The sequence below is a fragment of the Camellia sinensis genome, chromosome 12 (genome assembly GCF_055761805.1).
Source record: "Camellia sinensis isolate YWXY chromosome 12, ASM5576180v1, whole genome shotgun sequence".
In the NCBI taxonomy this organism is placed as follows: domain Eukaryota; kingdom Viridiplantae; phylum Streptophyta; class Magnoliopsida; order Ericales; family Theaceae; genus Camellia; species Camellia sinensis.
The window spans coordinates 159228560-159241627 of NC_138972.1; the positions used below are offsets into that span (position 1 = coordinate 159228560).

The 13068-nt window shown below is 39.3% G+C and overlaps 1 protein-coding gene across 1 annotated transcript; it reads left to right on the forward strand.

Moving 5' to 3' along the window:
• The first annotated feature begins 10611 nt into the window (after nt 1-10611).
• On the forward strand, nt 10612-11414 carry LOC145804015 (zinc finger BED domain-containing protein RICESLEEPER 2-like). The gene is made up of 2 exons (XM_082897425.1): nt 10612-11147; nt 11267-11414. Exons 1-2 carry the CDS (start codon nt 10612-10614, stop codon nt 11412-11414), a joined length of 684 nt encoding a protein of 227 aa, XP_082753551.1.
• The last annotated feature ends 1654 nt before the right edge of the window (nt 11415-13068 follow it).

Genomic DNA, 13068 nt, shown 5'->3' on the forward strand with positions numbered 1-13068 from the left:
AGTATCATGGCCCCGTCTTCGCGTGTCGGGAGGTCCCATCATTTTTGACGGCCATTTGAAGAGTGGAAGGTGTTGGATTTTGGACATAATTGCGCTGATCGGCTCTAACAACTCTGTATATTTCTTGTCGGCGCGCCTTGTGCGCTTGCTATCGACTTGTAGTTATTCATTTGCTAAGTGGGAGCATTGGTCGCTTGATCGGCGAGAATCCCGTCTCTTGCCTTGTTTAGCCCGATGTCGTGGTTCAGGGCTCTGAGGTGGTACAGAATTTAACGGCTGAGCAATTTTAGAAGGAGCCGTCTTGTTGGCCGTGTTTTCGGTTTTAACCCACAAGGCGTCATCTTCCACTTTACAGTATTCCTCAACTTTCTTCATCAACGACCAGACCGTTATGGGAGGCCATTTGGTCAAAGAGCTGCGGAGCGCATTGTCGGGATGTAACCCCATCTAGAAGATTAAAACACTCCCAATACCGCGCCGAATACGCACGAAGGGTTTCCCCCTGTTGAATCTACATTGCCCAGAGGGAATCGGCTTGCTTTGGCTGGACCTCATTAGTGATAAACCTTGCCCTGAAGGATTTTTGGAGTTGGTGGAAGCTTTTGATCTAAGCCGGCTCTAGTTTATAATACCACCTGGCAACTAGTGGTCCAAAACTGCTCGAAAATATTCTGCACCTGAGAGCCTCATCGTCTGCGTGTAGCGTCATGGCTTGCTTGTAATAGCGGATGTGATCGGTGGGGTCTGATTTACCGTCATACAAGGTGAATGTTGGTGCTTTGAATTTCTTGGGTAGCACTGCCCTTGCAATTCGTCGTACAAAGGGGTTGTGTTGGTCTTCTTCGTCTGAACTGTTTCTTCTTCGCTTATGCCTTATACGTGGACTCTCTTCAGAGGAACTGGTAGTTTCGGGTTGTCCCTTCTTCTTGGGCTCCGGGGATAATGAGTCGGAGTCGCTATCAATGTCTTGTTGTCAGGCTAGAGGTCGTCGACCTCCTACCCTTAGAGGTCTTTCCGGATCTTGGCATACAGCTTGTTTGGACTTCGCCAATTCCAAGGCCAAATCTTGACAGAGACGTTCGTTCTCAGCGATCATGTTCTCCAACCTCTGTTCGTTTTGCTATGCTTGTTCCATGATCGCTTGCATTGTCTCATGCGATGAAGTCGAGGGTGAGGCGAAGTTCAAGGCGTGCCTTGAGGCGATAGTCTTTGGTCCAAGCATGTTTGTTGGAGTGAGGTCGTCTCTTTGTGTGGTTTCGTCAGTGACTATCGGAGGGTCTTCCGTTACGCCCGCCATGGATGTATTTGAGTACTCCCATAGACGGTGCCAATTGTGGGGAAGTGGTTTGGAAATACTCTTTTGATCCACTGGGACGCTCGAGATCCTCAGTTGAAGACCTGGACGACCTGAAAAGAAACAAACACTCCGGTCGGGGGTGCCGGAATTAGCACTTCGACGGTCAAGCCAGTGTATACTCTCTTGGTTACTTATATTTTAAGTTAAGCGTACTAATTCTCACATACCTCTTTCTGGCTGATGTTCTTCTATTTATATCTTTTCTTTCTTGGGCCTCGGGGCTGGGCCTACTTTCGATTCGCCGTATAATTGTTTATTCGGGTTCTTTAACTGCAAACTGCTTTCCAATCGGCCCCTTACTCAACCGGCTATTTGGCCGACTAGGGCCGAATGCGATATATATATTTCGACTCTCCTGGTCCAATTATTCGACCTATTTATGTCTCCCAATATTCGGCTCCCACAGACACCATAAGGGTAAACATTTTCCGTGATACCATTTTCAATCTTGTTGTTGTTTCCTGCGTCAACATTTGAATCTCTGAACACAAACAACGCGGATGCTTGAGTCATGAATGGAAGAGAAGGAGAAGAAGAATAAAGCAAAAGTAAAAAAAGAGTTAGTGTACCCATAATGAGGACGGGTGGTTTTTGCCAGAAAAGATGGTCTGTATGCATGTCTGTATGTATTTATAGATAAATTCTAGCATTCTATACCAGCTCAATGACTGACTGTTAAAAGAGATTTTAAAAGAATTTTTTTTTTAATGAGATGACATACAAGAGTAAAGGTGATAGAAGAAGTCATTGTCAAGAATATATTGTAATTCTAATTTGTGAAAGTGAATGAGAGATCATTTAAAGTGTTGTTCTGCTAATTGATACTTGCATGGGATCAAGATAGGTATATGGGGGTGTTTAATTGCTTGCTTGCTTCTCAGTTTTCTTAGAACACAGAGTAGCTGGACTAGTGATTAGTGAGTAATCAGGTGTTTTAGTACCATTATGTACTGAGAAAAATTATTCAACAAATTATATTTATAGACCACGTTTATTATAGAGTAATTCATATTCCACAAATTTATGAGAGAGAAAGAGAGAGAGAGACTAACCAGACACAGACACAAGGAGGATGGCCAAGAAAAGCGTCTTTAAAAAAACCTTCTCTATAGCCTTTGAAACAAGTTGGGCAGTGCAGTGGAATAACTTGCACTTTACTATTGGGAGAGACTTGGCTCCAAGCAAATATATATAGGGATTAAGTGGGTGTTTGGGGTGATGCTAAAAGAGTAAAAAAGTTCCGATTGCCAATCACCTAAAAAAGTCAAATGTTACATTATTTTTTTCATGAATAAAACTTTTTTTTAGCTACTTTTCAAATATAGCAATAATTTTTCAGCTTCTAAAAAAAATTAAAAAGTTATTAAAAAAGTCAATCTCAAACTGTGGGGACATATTTTGTGAATGACAACATGTGGCCAAAGTGATGCCGAAGTGTCAACCGAGGTGCCACGTGGCCTGGTCTTGATGGCAAGGTGATCTCGGCTAGGCCAAGGTTATCTGCAGAGATATCGGAATCCGAGATAAGCGGATAAGGGACAAGAGTCCTAGAATAGGAGAGGATCTCAATTTGGATAAAGATAAGCTCTTATGGAGTTTATCCCTATCTAGCTGAGAGTCCAGGATGAGCATTGAGCCTGAATCCACTGAAGTGAGGCTTTTACAAGGATCAGGTCAGTGCTGGCTTTAAAAGCAGGGCACCACCGTGGGTCTTAGATATGTGTGACTGTGAGCAGTAAGTTCTTTTCTAGTGAGTTTTGAGTACTCTTTGCTATCTTTGAGAGATATTGATTATTGACTTGATCGTCATAGTGCCCTCAAGTGGATGAACTATCGTTGGATTCTCATTTTCTTGTGTAGGTTGTTGGGCTTAATTTATTCTTTCGGTGCTCTCAAGCTAAGCTCTCCGTTTGGTTGTGTGGTCAAAAATCAACACCCACAATTTGGCGCCGTCTATGGGAAAGTAAGGAGAACAGATGGCCAACGACGGACAAAAAGAGAAGATTGGGGACGACATCCCTAATGGGAGTTGTAAGCATGCCGATCCTAACATGGAGAAGGAAAACCCTAATAAAGGACCACGGGATCAGAATCCCCGGGAGAAGGACGTCGGCCAAGAGGGAGACCCATCGAAGAAAGCAGACCGAGACGAGTACTACAACGAAAACAGCCTCCAGGTATGGAAAGATAGATGCTTGAGGAGGGATGGTGAGATGAAGGGAATGGCAAACAAGTTGGCAGACCTACAATTGATTGTCAACTTCATGATGTAGAACAACGTCATGCAACCATTGTTTCCATTGAAGGACACGCTGATTCCAGTGGCCAAGAACGATGCCCAGAAAGGGGGGAAAAAAGCAATCCCAGAAGTCTCTTTGCATGACAAGGTGAAGGAACGTTCAAATCGGTCTTCACGGGACGCCGGGCGAGCAGAGTCAATGAGAGGGGAGTCTTAGAGGACGCCTCGTACCAAAGGAACTTATGTCAAGGAACATCGGCATGTTCAAGGGAAAGAACTTTATTTTGACATGGTGAATGAAGAGAAGTCCAAGAGCACTCATAACGACACCAGGAGCAGTGTACTAAAAAGGCTAAAATCCGTTGACAACCGAGCTCCTAGTCAGACTAAGGAGGATTTGAGGGACTACCTCTAGAGGAATGCAAAATGCGCATTTGGAGTCGAGTCTGGTAAGTTTTTGGGATACTTGGTCACCAGAAGGGGCATTGAAGCAAGCCTAGATCAAATCAAAGCCATCATTGACTTGAAAAGCCCAACATCCGCAAAACAAGTGCAGATGTTGATTAGAAGGGCCGCAGCCCTGAACAGGTTTATCAGCCAAAGTTCTGATAAGTGCAAACCATTTTTTAGTTTGTTAAAGAAGGCCACAGATTTTTTGCGGATAGAGGAGTGCAAAGTCGCCTTGGCCGAATTAAAAAAGTACCTGACAATAGCTCTAGTTCTGTCAAATCCAATACCTGGAGAAGAGTTGTTCCTATACTTGGCAGTTTCAGAGCACGTAGTGAGTGCAGTGATAATTAGAGAAGAGAAGGGAGAACAAAGGACGGTATAATATGTGAGTAAAACCCTAGCAAGTGCAAAGACCAGGTACTTAACCCTAAAGAAATTGACACTGGCCTTAGTGATGGCTTCCAAAAAGTTAAATCATTATTTCGAAGCCCACAAGATTGTGGTGTTGACTGAACATCCCTTGAAGTCCCTATTACAGCAAGGAGATTTGGTAGGCAGGGTAGCCAGATGGGCAGTAGTATTGGGGCCCAGAACAACAATTAAGGGCCAGGTTCTGGTCGAGTTCATCCCTGGTGCCATCCCATATCGGACCCCGGTGAGTCGTGGCTTAGGATGCCCAGGGGAGCACGAAGAAACCCAACTGGGGCCAAAGAACCCCACTCTAGCAAAACAGAAGAAAGAAGATAAACCAAAGCCCTGCGACATTTACATCGGCGGTTCCTTCCACCTGTTTATTGACAGAAGCTCAAACTGTCAAGGAGCGAGCCAGATGGACGAATGATAGAGCAGTCTATTCGTCTGGGGTTCAAGGCCTTAAACAATGAAGCAAAGTATAAGGCACTGATTACAGGGTTGAAGTTGGCAGCAACAATGGAGGCCGATGAGGTGGTAGTCTTCTGTGACTACTAACTTATTATGAATCAGGCAACATGCGAGTATGCAGACCGAGATGAATGAATGATAGCCTATGTTAAAGAGGTTGTTGGATTGCTTTCATTATTTCGAGATTACAGGCTACAGTAAGTTAGCCGAGATGACAACAGTCACGCTAACTCCTTGGCCAACCTGGCTAGTGCAATAAAATCAGGAGAGACAAGGTAATCATGATTGATTACTTGACAGGACCAAGTGTGGAACCTCCAATAACAAAATATGAGGCAATGTGTGTGGAGATGGGTCCAAGTTGGATGGATGCAATAATGATGTTCCTCAGGGATGGCAAACTGCCAGACAACCAAAAAGAGGCACACAAGACCATATTGAAGTCAGCCGGGTTTAGCCTAACACAGATGGCCATCTCTACAAGAGATCCTTCACTGGACCCCTTTTGAGATGTATACATCCCTGGATGACCCGCCTAAACCGCCCTACCCGATCCGAACCACACACAAGTGGGCAGTTTCGCAAACGCATTAGGGTAGGGTGCGGTTTGGATTTTATATAAATTTCGGGTTGTGGGCGGGTTGCGGGTTTGAACCGCACCTGCCCATCCCGCTCGCATTAAATTAATTAATTTTTTCCCCCTCTTTCAAATCTAACCGTCCATCTCTCACTCACCATCTCGCATCTATGACAAACAAAACAAAAGAAAAACCCTAATCGTCTCCCTCACTCTCTTTCAGTCTCATCTCAACTCATCACTGTCTCTCTCTCTCACTCTCTCGTTTCTGCACAAATCACTCTCTCGTTGTTCATCTCATCGCACCGCCGATCTACTCACAGGTAAACTCTCTCTCTCAATCTCTGTCTCTCTCTCTCTCGCCCCGATCGTTGATTTTTTTTTTGTTTTATATATATATATATATATATATATATATCAGATATCTCTCTAATCTAATCTGTCTCCCTCACTCTCTCATCTCATCAGTCTTACTCTGTGGTTTTGCATCTCTGCACTGATCGACTCACACACAGGTAAGCCTCTCTCTCTCTCTCTCTCTCTCTCTCTCTCTCTCTCTCTTTCTCTCATCTCTGCATCGATCGAATTTGTGTTTCTTTGGAAATAAATCTGATTTTTTTTGTGGACCAATAGATCTGATTTTTTGAATTTGTTTTGGCCTCTGTGTTTGCTTTGTTTGAGGTAGCTTCAATGCAGACTAGCAAAACAGCTCCCATATAAATTTGTTCTTGAATTTGTTTCGGCCTCTATGTTTGTTTTGTTTGATCGTAGTTGTGTTGAATCTATGTTGAATCTGTAATGTGTTGATCTTAGTTGTGTTTGTTTTGGCCCCTATTTGGAATGTAAATATGAATCTGTTAATAAAATTAAATCTGAAATTGAATCTGTTATTAATTGTGTATGTTAATTTTATTAAATCTGAAATCTGAATTTGTATGTTAATTTTATTAATTGTGTCTGTTATTAAATCTGAAATCTGAACCTGTATGTTATTTAATTTTTGGAATTCAGATTGACCAACTAGGTGGAATTCAGAAAAAAAATAGGTAGAATCTGTATGCTATTTAATTCTGAATTGAATCTGTTTACATTGAATCTGTCTGTTTACATTCAAACTAATTGATTATGTCTGTATAATTTTGGTACATCTGAATTTGTCTGTATAATTTTGTAACTCAATCTGTTATTAAAATTGAATATGTGTCTATAAAATTGATTCTGTGACTGTATTTTTGTAATCCAGTTTAAATGGAAGATAGTATTCAATCTCCCGCAATCAATCTTGTACCTCCGGAATCCTCTAATTCTCAAATGAATCCTCTCTTAGTCGAACCCGAACTTGAACTTGAACCTAAGCCTCCTAGACCCCCAAAGAGAAAGAGTGGGGTTGAAGGGAGGAGAGCACCATCCACAGTTTGGGATCATTTTGACAAGGTTGTAGGGACCGATGGGAAGCATAGAGCCGTATGTAAATATTGTAAGAAAGAGTATATGGCTGACTCTAGAACTCATGGGACAAGTAATTTGAGGAGTCATACACCCAATTGTAAAGAATATCCAAATAGGGATACAGATGGTCAACAAACACTAAATCTTAAACCGAAACAAAATGAAGAGGGTGTTGAGGTTGTAGCAACAATTTTTAATTTTGATACTTGTAAAAGGGCTCTTGCGGTCTCATCTCATCTCATCACTCTCTTTCAGTCTCATCTCAACTCATCACTGTCTCTCTCTCTCACTCTCTCGTTTCTGCACAAATCACTCTCTCGTTGTTCATCTCATCGCACCGCCGATCTACTCACAGGTAAACTCTCTCTCTCAATCTCTGTCTCTCTCTCTCTCGCCCCGATCGTTGATTTTTTTTTTGTTTTATATATATATATATATATATATCAGATATCTCTCTAATCTAATCTGTCTCCCTCACTCTCTCATCTCATCAGTCTTACTCTGTGGTTTTGCATCTCTGCACTGATCGACTCACACACAGGTAAGCCTCTCTCTCTCTCTCTCTCTCTCTCTCTCTCTCTCTTTCTCTCATCTCTGCATCGATCGAATTTGTGTTTCTTTGGAAATAAATCTGATTTTTTTTGTGGACCAATAGATCTGATTTTTTGAATTTGTTTTGGCCTCTGTGTTTGCTTTGTTTGAGGTAGCTTCAATGCAGACTAGCAAAACAGCTCCCATATAAATTTGTTCTTGAATTTGTTTCGGCCTCTATGTTTGTTTTGTTTGATCGTAGTTGTGTTGAATCTATGTTGAATCTGTAATGTGTTGATCTTAGTTGTGTTTGTTTTGGCCCCTATTTGGAATGTAAATATGAATCTGTTAATAAAATTAAATCTGAAATTGAATCTGTTATTAATTGTGTATGTTAATTTTATTAAATCTGAAATCTGAATTTGTATGTTAATTTTATTAATTGTGTCTGTTATTAAATCTGAAATCTGAACCTGTATGTTATTTAATTTTTGGAATTCAGATTGACCAACTAGGTGGAATTCAGAAAAAAAATAGGTAGAATCTGTATGCTATTTAATTCTGAATTGAATCTGTTTACATTGAATCTGTCTGTTTACATTCAAACTAATTGATTATGTCTGTATAATTTTGGTACATCTGAATTTGTCTGTATAATTTTGTAACTCAATCTGTTATTAAAATTGAATATGTGTCTATAAAATTGATTCTGTGACTGTATTTTTGTAATCCAGTTTAAATGGAAGATAGTATTCAATCTCCCGCAATCAATCTTGTACCTCCGGAATCCTCTAATTCTCAAATGAATCCTCTCTTAGTCGAACCCGAACTTGAACTTGAACCTAAGCCTCCTAGACCCCCAAAGAGAAAGAGTGGGGTTGAAGGGAGGAGAGCACCATCCACAGTTTGGGATCATTTTGACAAGGTTGTAGGGACCGATGGGAAGCATAGAGCCGTATGTAAATATTGTAAGAAAGAGTATATGGCTGACTCTAGAACTCATGGGACAAGTAATTTGAGGAGTCATACACCCAATTGTAAAGAATATCCAAATAGGGATACAGATGGTCAACAAACACTAAATCTTAAACCGAAACAAAATGAAGAGGGTGTTGAGGTTGTAGCAACAATTTTTAATTTTGATACTTGTAAAAGGGCTCTTGCGGTCTCATCTCATCTCATCACTCTCTTTCAGTCTCATCTCAACTCATCACTGTCTCTCTCTCTCACTCTCTCGTTTCTGCACAAATCACTCTCTCGTTGTTCATCTCATCGCACCGCCGATCTACTCACAGGTAAACTCTCTCTCTCAATCTCTGTCTCTCTCTCTCTCGCCCCGATCGTTGATTTTTTTTTTGTTTTATATATATATATATATATATATATCAGATATCTCTCTAATCTAATCTGTCTCCCTCACTCTCTCATCTCATCAGTCTTACTCTGTGGTTTTGCATCTCTGCACTGATCGACTCACACACAGGTAAGCCTCTCTCTCTCTCTCTCTCTCTCTCTCTCTCTCTCTCTCTCTTTCTCTCATCTCTGCATCGATCGAATTTGTGTTTCTTTGGAAATAAATCTGATTTTTTTTGTGGACCAATAGATCTGATTTTTTGAATTTGTTTTGGCCTCTGTGTTTGCTTTGTTTGAGGTAGCTTCAATGCAGACTAGCAAAACAGCTCCCATATAAATTTGTTCTTGAATTTGTTTCGGCCTCTATGTTTGTTTTGTTTGATCGTAGTTGTGTTGAATCTATGTTGAATCTGTAATGTGTTGATCTTAGTTGTGTTTGTTTTGGCCCCTATTTGGAATGTAAATATGAATCTGTTAATAAAATTAAATCTGAAATTGAATCTGTTATTAATTGTGTATGTTAATTTTATTAAATCTGAAATCTGAATTTGTATGTTAATTTTATTAATTGTGTCTGTTATTAAATCTGAAATCTGAACCTGTATGTTATTTAATTTTTGGAATTCAGATTGACCAACTAGGTGGAATTCAGAAAAAAAATAGGTAGAATCTGTATGCTATTTAATTCTGAATTGAATCTGTTTACATTGAATCTGTCTGTTTACATTCAAACTAATTGATTATGTCTGTATAATTTTGGTACATCTGAATTTGTCTGTATAATTTTGTAACTCAATCTGTTATTAAAATTGAATATGTGTCTATAAAATTGATTCTGTGACTGTATTTTTGTAATCCAGTTTAAATGGAAGATAGTATTCAATCTCCCGCAATCAATCTTGTACCTCCGGAATCCTCTAATTCTCAAATGAATCCTCTCTTAGTCGAACCCGAACTTGAACTTGAACCTAAGCCTCCTAGACCCCCAAAGAGAAAGAGTGGGGTTGAAGGGAGGAGAGCACCATCCACAGTTTGGGATCATTTTGACAAGGTTGTAGGGACCGATGGGAAGCATAGAGCCGTATGTAAATATTGTAAGAAAGAGTATATGGCTGACTCTAGAACTCATGGGACAAGTAATTTGAGGAGTCATACACCCAATTGTAAAGAATATCCAAATAGGGATACAGATGGTCAACAAACACTAAATCTTAAACCGAAACAAAATGAAGAGGGTGTTGAGGTTGTAGCAACAATTTTTAATTTTGATACTTGTAAAAGGGCTCTTGCGGAGATGGTGGTCATTGATGAGTTGCCATTTAGATTTGTGGAGGGTGTTGGGTTTAGAAGATTTTGTAATGTAATGCAACCCAAATTCACACCAATTCCCTCTCGTCAAACCATATCTAGAGAAGTGCTCAATATATTCAAGAATGGAAGGGATAAGTTAAAGAAGGCCGTGAAGGGTCGTAGAATTTGCTTTACTACGGACACTTGGACATCTATTCAGAATTTGTGTTACATGTGTTTGACTGCTCATTTCATTGATGATAACTGGAAACTTCAAAAAGAATCATAAATTTTCAACAAGTTGAGGATCACAAAGGAGAAACATTGGGTCGAAAAATTGAGTCGTGTTTGATTGAGTAGAACATTGATATCATATTCACCTTAACAGTTGATAATGCTAGTTCTAATAATCTTACCATTCAATATTTGAAAACGATAACCAAAGATTGGAAGGAGACTATTTTGCAACATGAGTTTATTCATATGCGTTGTTGTGCACATATTCTTAATCTCGTTGTGAGTGATGGGTTGAAAGAAATGGATGATTCTATTGCCAACATTAGACTTGCGGTGAGATATGTGAGGTCTTCTCCTCATAGGCATGATGGTTTTAAGAAGTGTGCGGCCACACTCAAACTTGATTCAAAAGCTCTTGTATGCCTAGATGTACCAACTAGGTGGAACTCCACCTATTTGATGTTAGAGGCCGCTGAAAAGTATGAGAAGGCTTTTAACCGATTGAAGTTTGTGGATTCCAACTTTGAACCTTATTTCAAGGATGTTGATGGTGGCATAAAAAGAAGTCCGAACGAGTTGGATTGGAAAAAGTGTAGAATTTTTTTGAGGTTTCTAAAATTATTTTATGTTGCAACTAAGAAATTTTTGGGGTCTCTCTTTGTTACTTCCAATGCTTTTTACAAAGAGATGTTTGTTATTGAAAGCAAAATTAACCAATTAATTTTGGAGGAGGATGATACTTTGAGCACAATGGCAAAGACTGTGAAGCTAAAGTTTAGCAAGTATTAGGGGGATGGAAGTAAAATCAATTTGTTGTTGTATGTTGCGGTGGTTCTTGATCCTACAAAAAAATGACATACTTGGAGTTTTGTTTTTCCAATTTATTTCTTGGAGATAATAGGAAGGTGGAAGAGATGCTAGACAAGGTTAAGAGTTGCTTGAGTCGTTTGTATAGCCATTATGTCACACTTTATCCTTCAAATGAGAAACTTCCAAGTGCGAGTGAAGTTGTGAATATGGTGGAAGATGATGATGATGATGATCCCTAATCTTTAGTTAACTCCCAATTTAATTCCTATTTGGAGGGGCGATGCACTAGTGGATCTAAGTCGGAATTGGAACAATATTTATCCGAGGTTGAACATTTTGCAAAGAATCAAACATTTGAGATTTTGGATTATTGGAAGGTGAATGCAACCAAATATAGGGTGTTATCACAACTTGCTAGGGATGTGTTGGACATGCCTATTCTACCGTTGCATCGGAGTCGGCTTTCAGTACGGGAGGGCGTATTCTTGACTCATTTCATAGTTCACTCTCACCTTCTATGGTTGAAGCTCTTGTATGTACTCAAAATTGGCTTCGAAGCAACCTTCCAATTTATCTTCGAAAGGCAATGGATGATGTGGAAGAATTTGAGCAATATGACTCGGGTAAATGAGAATTTATTTATCTTTATTTTTATTTGTATTATTCATTTTCAAATGTAAGTTTTATTAATCTTCTCTTGTTAACTTCTAATTAGGTACTTTGGAGTCAAGCTCATCTTCAACTTCAACCTATAATGTTGATGCTATAATTGACGTCTAATATCAATTTGCTCATTGGTAATTTTTTCATATACTCAACACATTTTCTTACTACATTGAGATGCAATATATAGACATTTGTTTATCTTTTCATTTCTTACTATAATTGAAGATTAAAGTTTATATTTTTTTCAATTTGTTTTTGGGTGGGGTTCATCAACCAAATGCATGGAATTAGAATTGGAATTTGTGAAAATTGAATTGGATGTGATTCATGAAGATGAAGTTTGATATCTTAGAAATGTTTTAATTTTATTTCATGGGTTTGTATTGAATGAAGTTTGACAACAAATTTTTTTTTTTAATTGCGTTTTGGTTTTGGATGAATGTAAGTTAATGAATTTTTATTTTTTTTTCATTTTGGATGAATGTAAGTTAATGAAGAATTTTTTTTTTTTTTTGGGGGGGGGGGGGTTAGGAATGATGAATGTTAAATTTTCAATGTAGGATTTTCTTATTTGGATTATGAATGATGAATGTAGGATGAATGCAAGTTAATGATAGAATGTAGATTTTGAATGATTTGTTTAGGTTACGAATTGAATTTGTTGTGTTTTTTATTTTATAAGTTTTTTATAAGTTTTAGTTCATTAATTATTAATGTTGGAGCATTTTAGAAAATATGAGAAAAAAGGTCCAAAATAAGATTGACAAAATGGGAGAAAAAAAAGGTTTAAAAATAAATTTTTGAAAAAAAAGTTCAATTTGCAAACCGCCCGCACACCCACGAACCCTATCTGCACAAACCGCAAATCGCATTGCGAAGCGGTTGCGGGTTGACTTTTTCCCAAACCGCATAGATGCGGGCGGGTCCAAACCGAACCGCAAGCCATCCCAAACCGAACCGCGGACACCCCTACTCGCTTATAGGGCCATCACTCAGGGGTACTGGTGGCCCTACATGCAGAAGGATGTTGAAGCATACGTAAGAAAGTGTAAGAAGTGTCAAAGGTTTGCACCTTTGATACATCAACCAGTAGCTGATTTGAACCCAGTATCCAGCCTATAGCCATTTGCCCAGTGGGGCATGGATCTTGTTGGACAACTGCCCCAAGCAACTGCGCAAAGGAAGTTTCTACTTGTAGCAACTGACTACTTCACGAAGTGGGTAGAG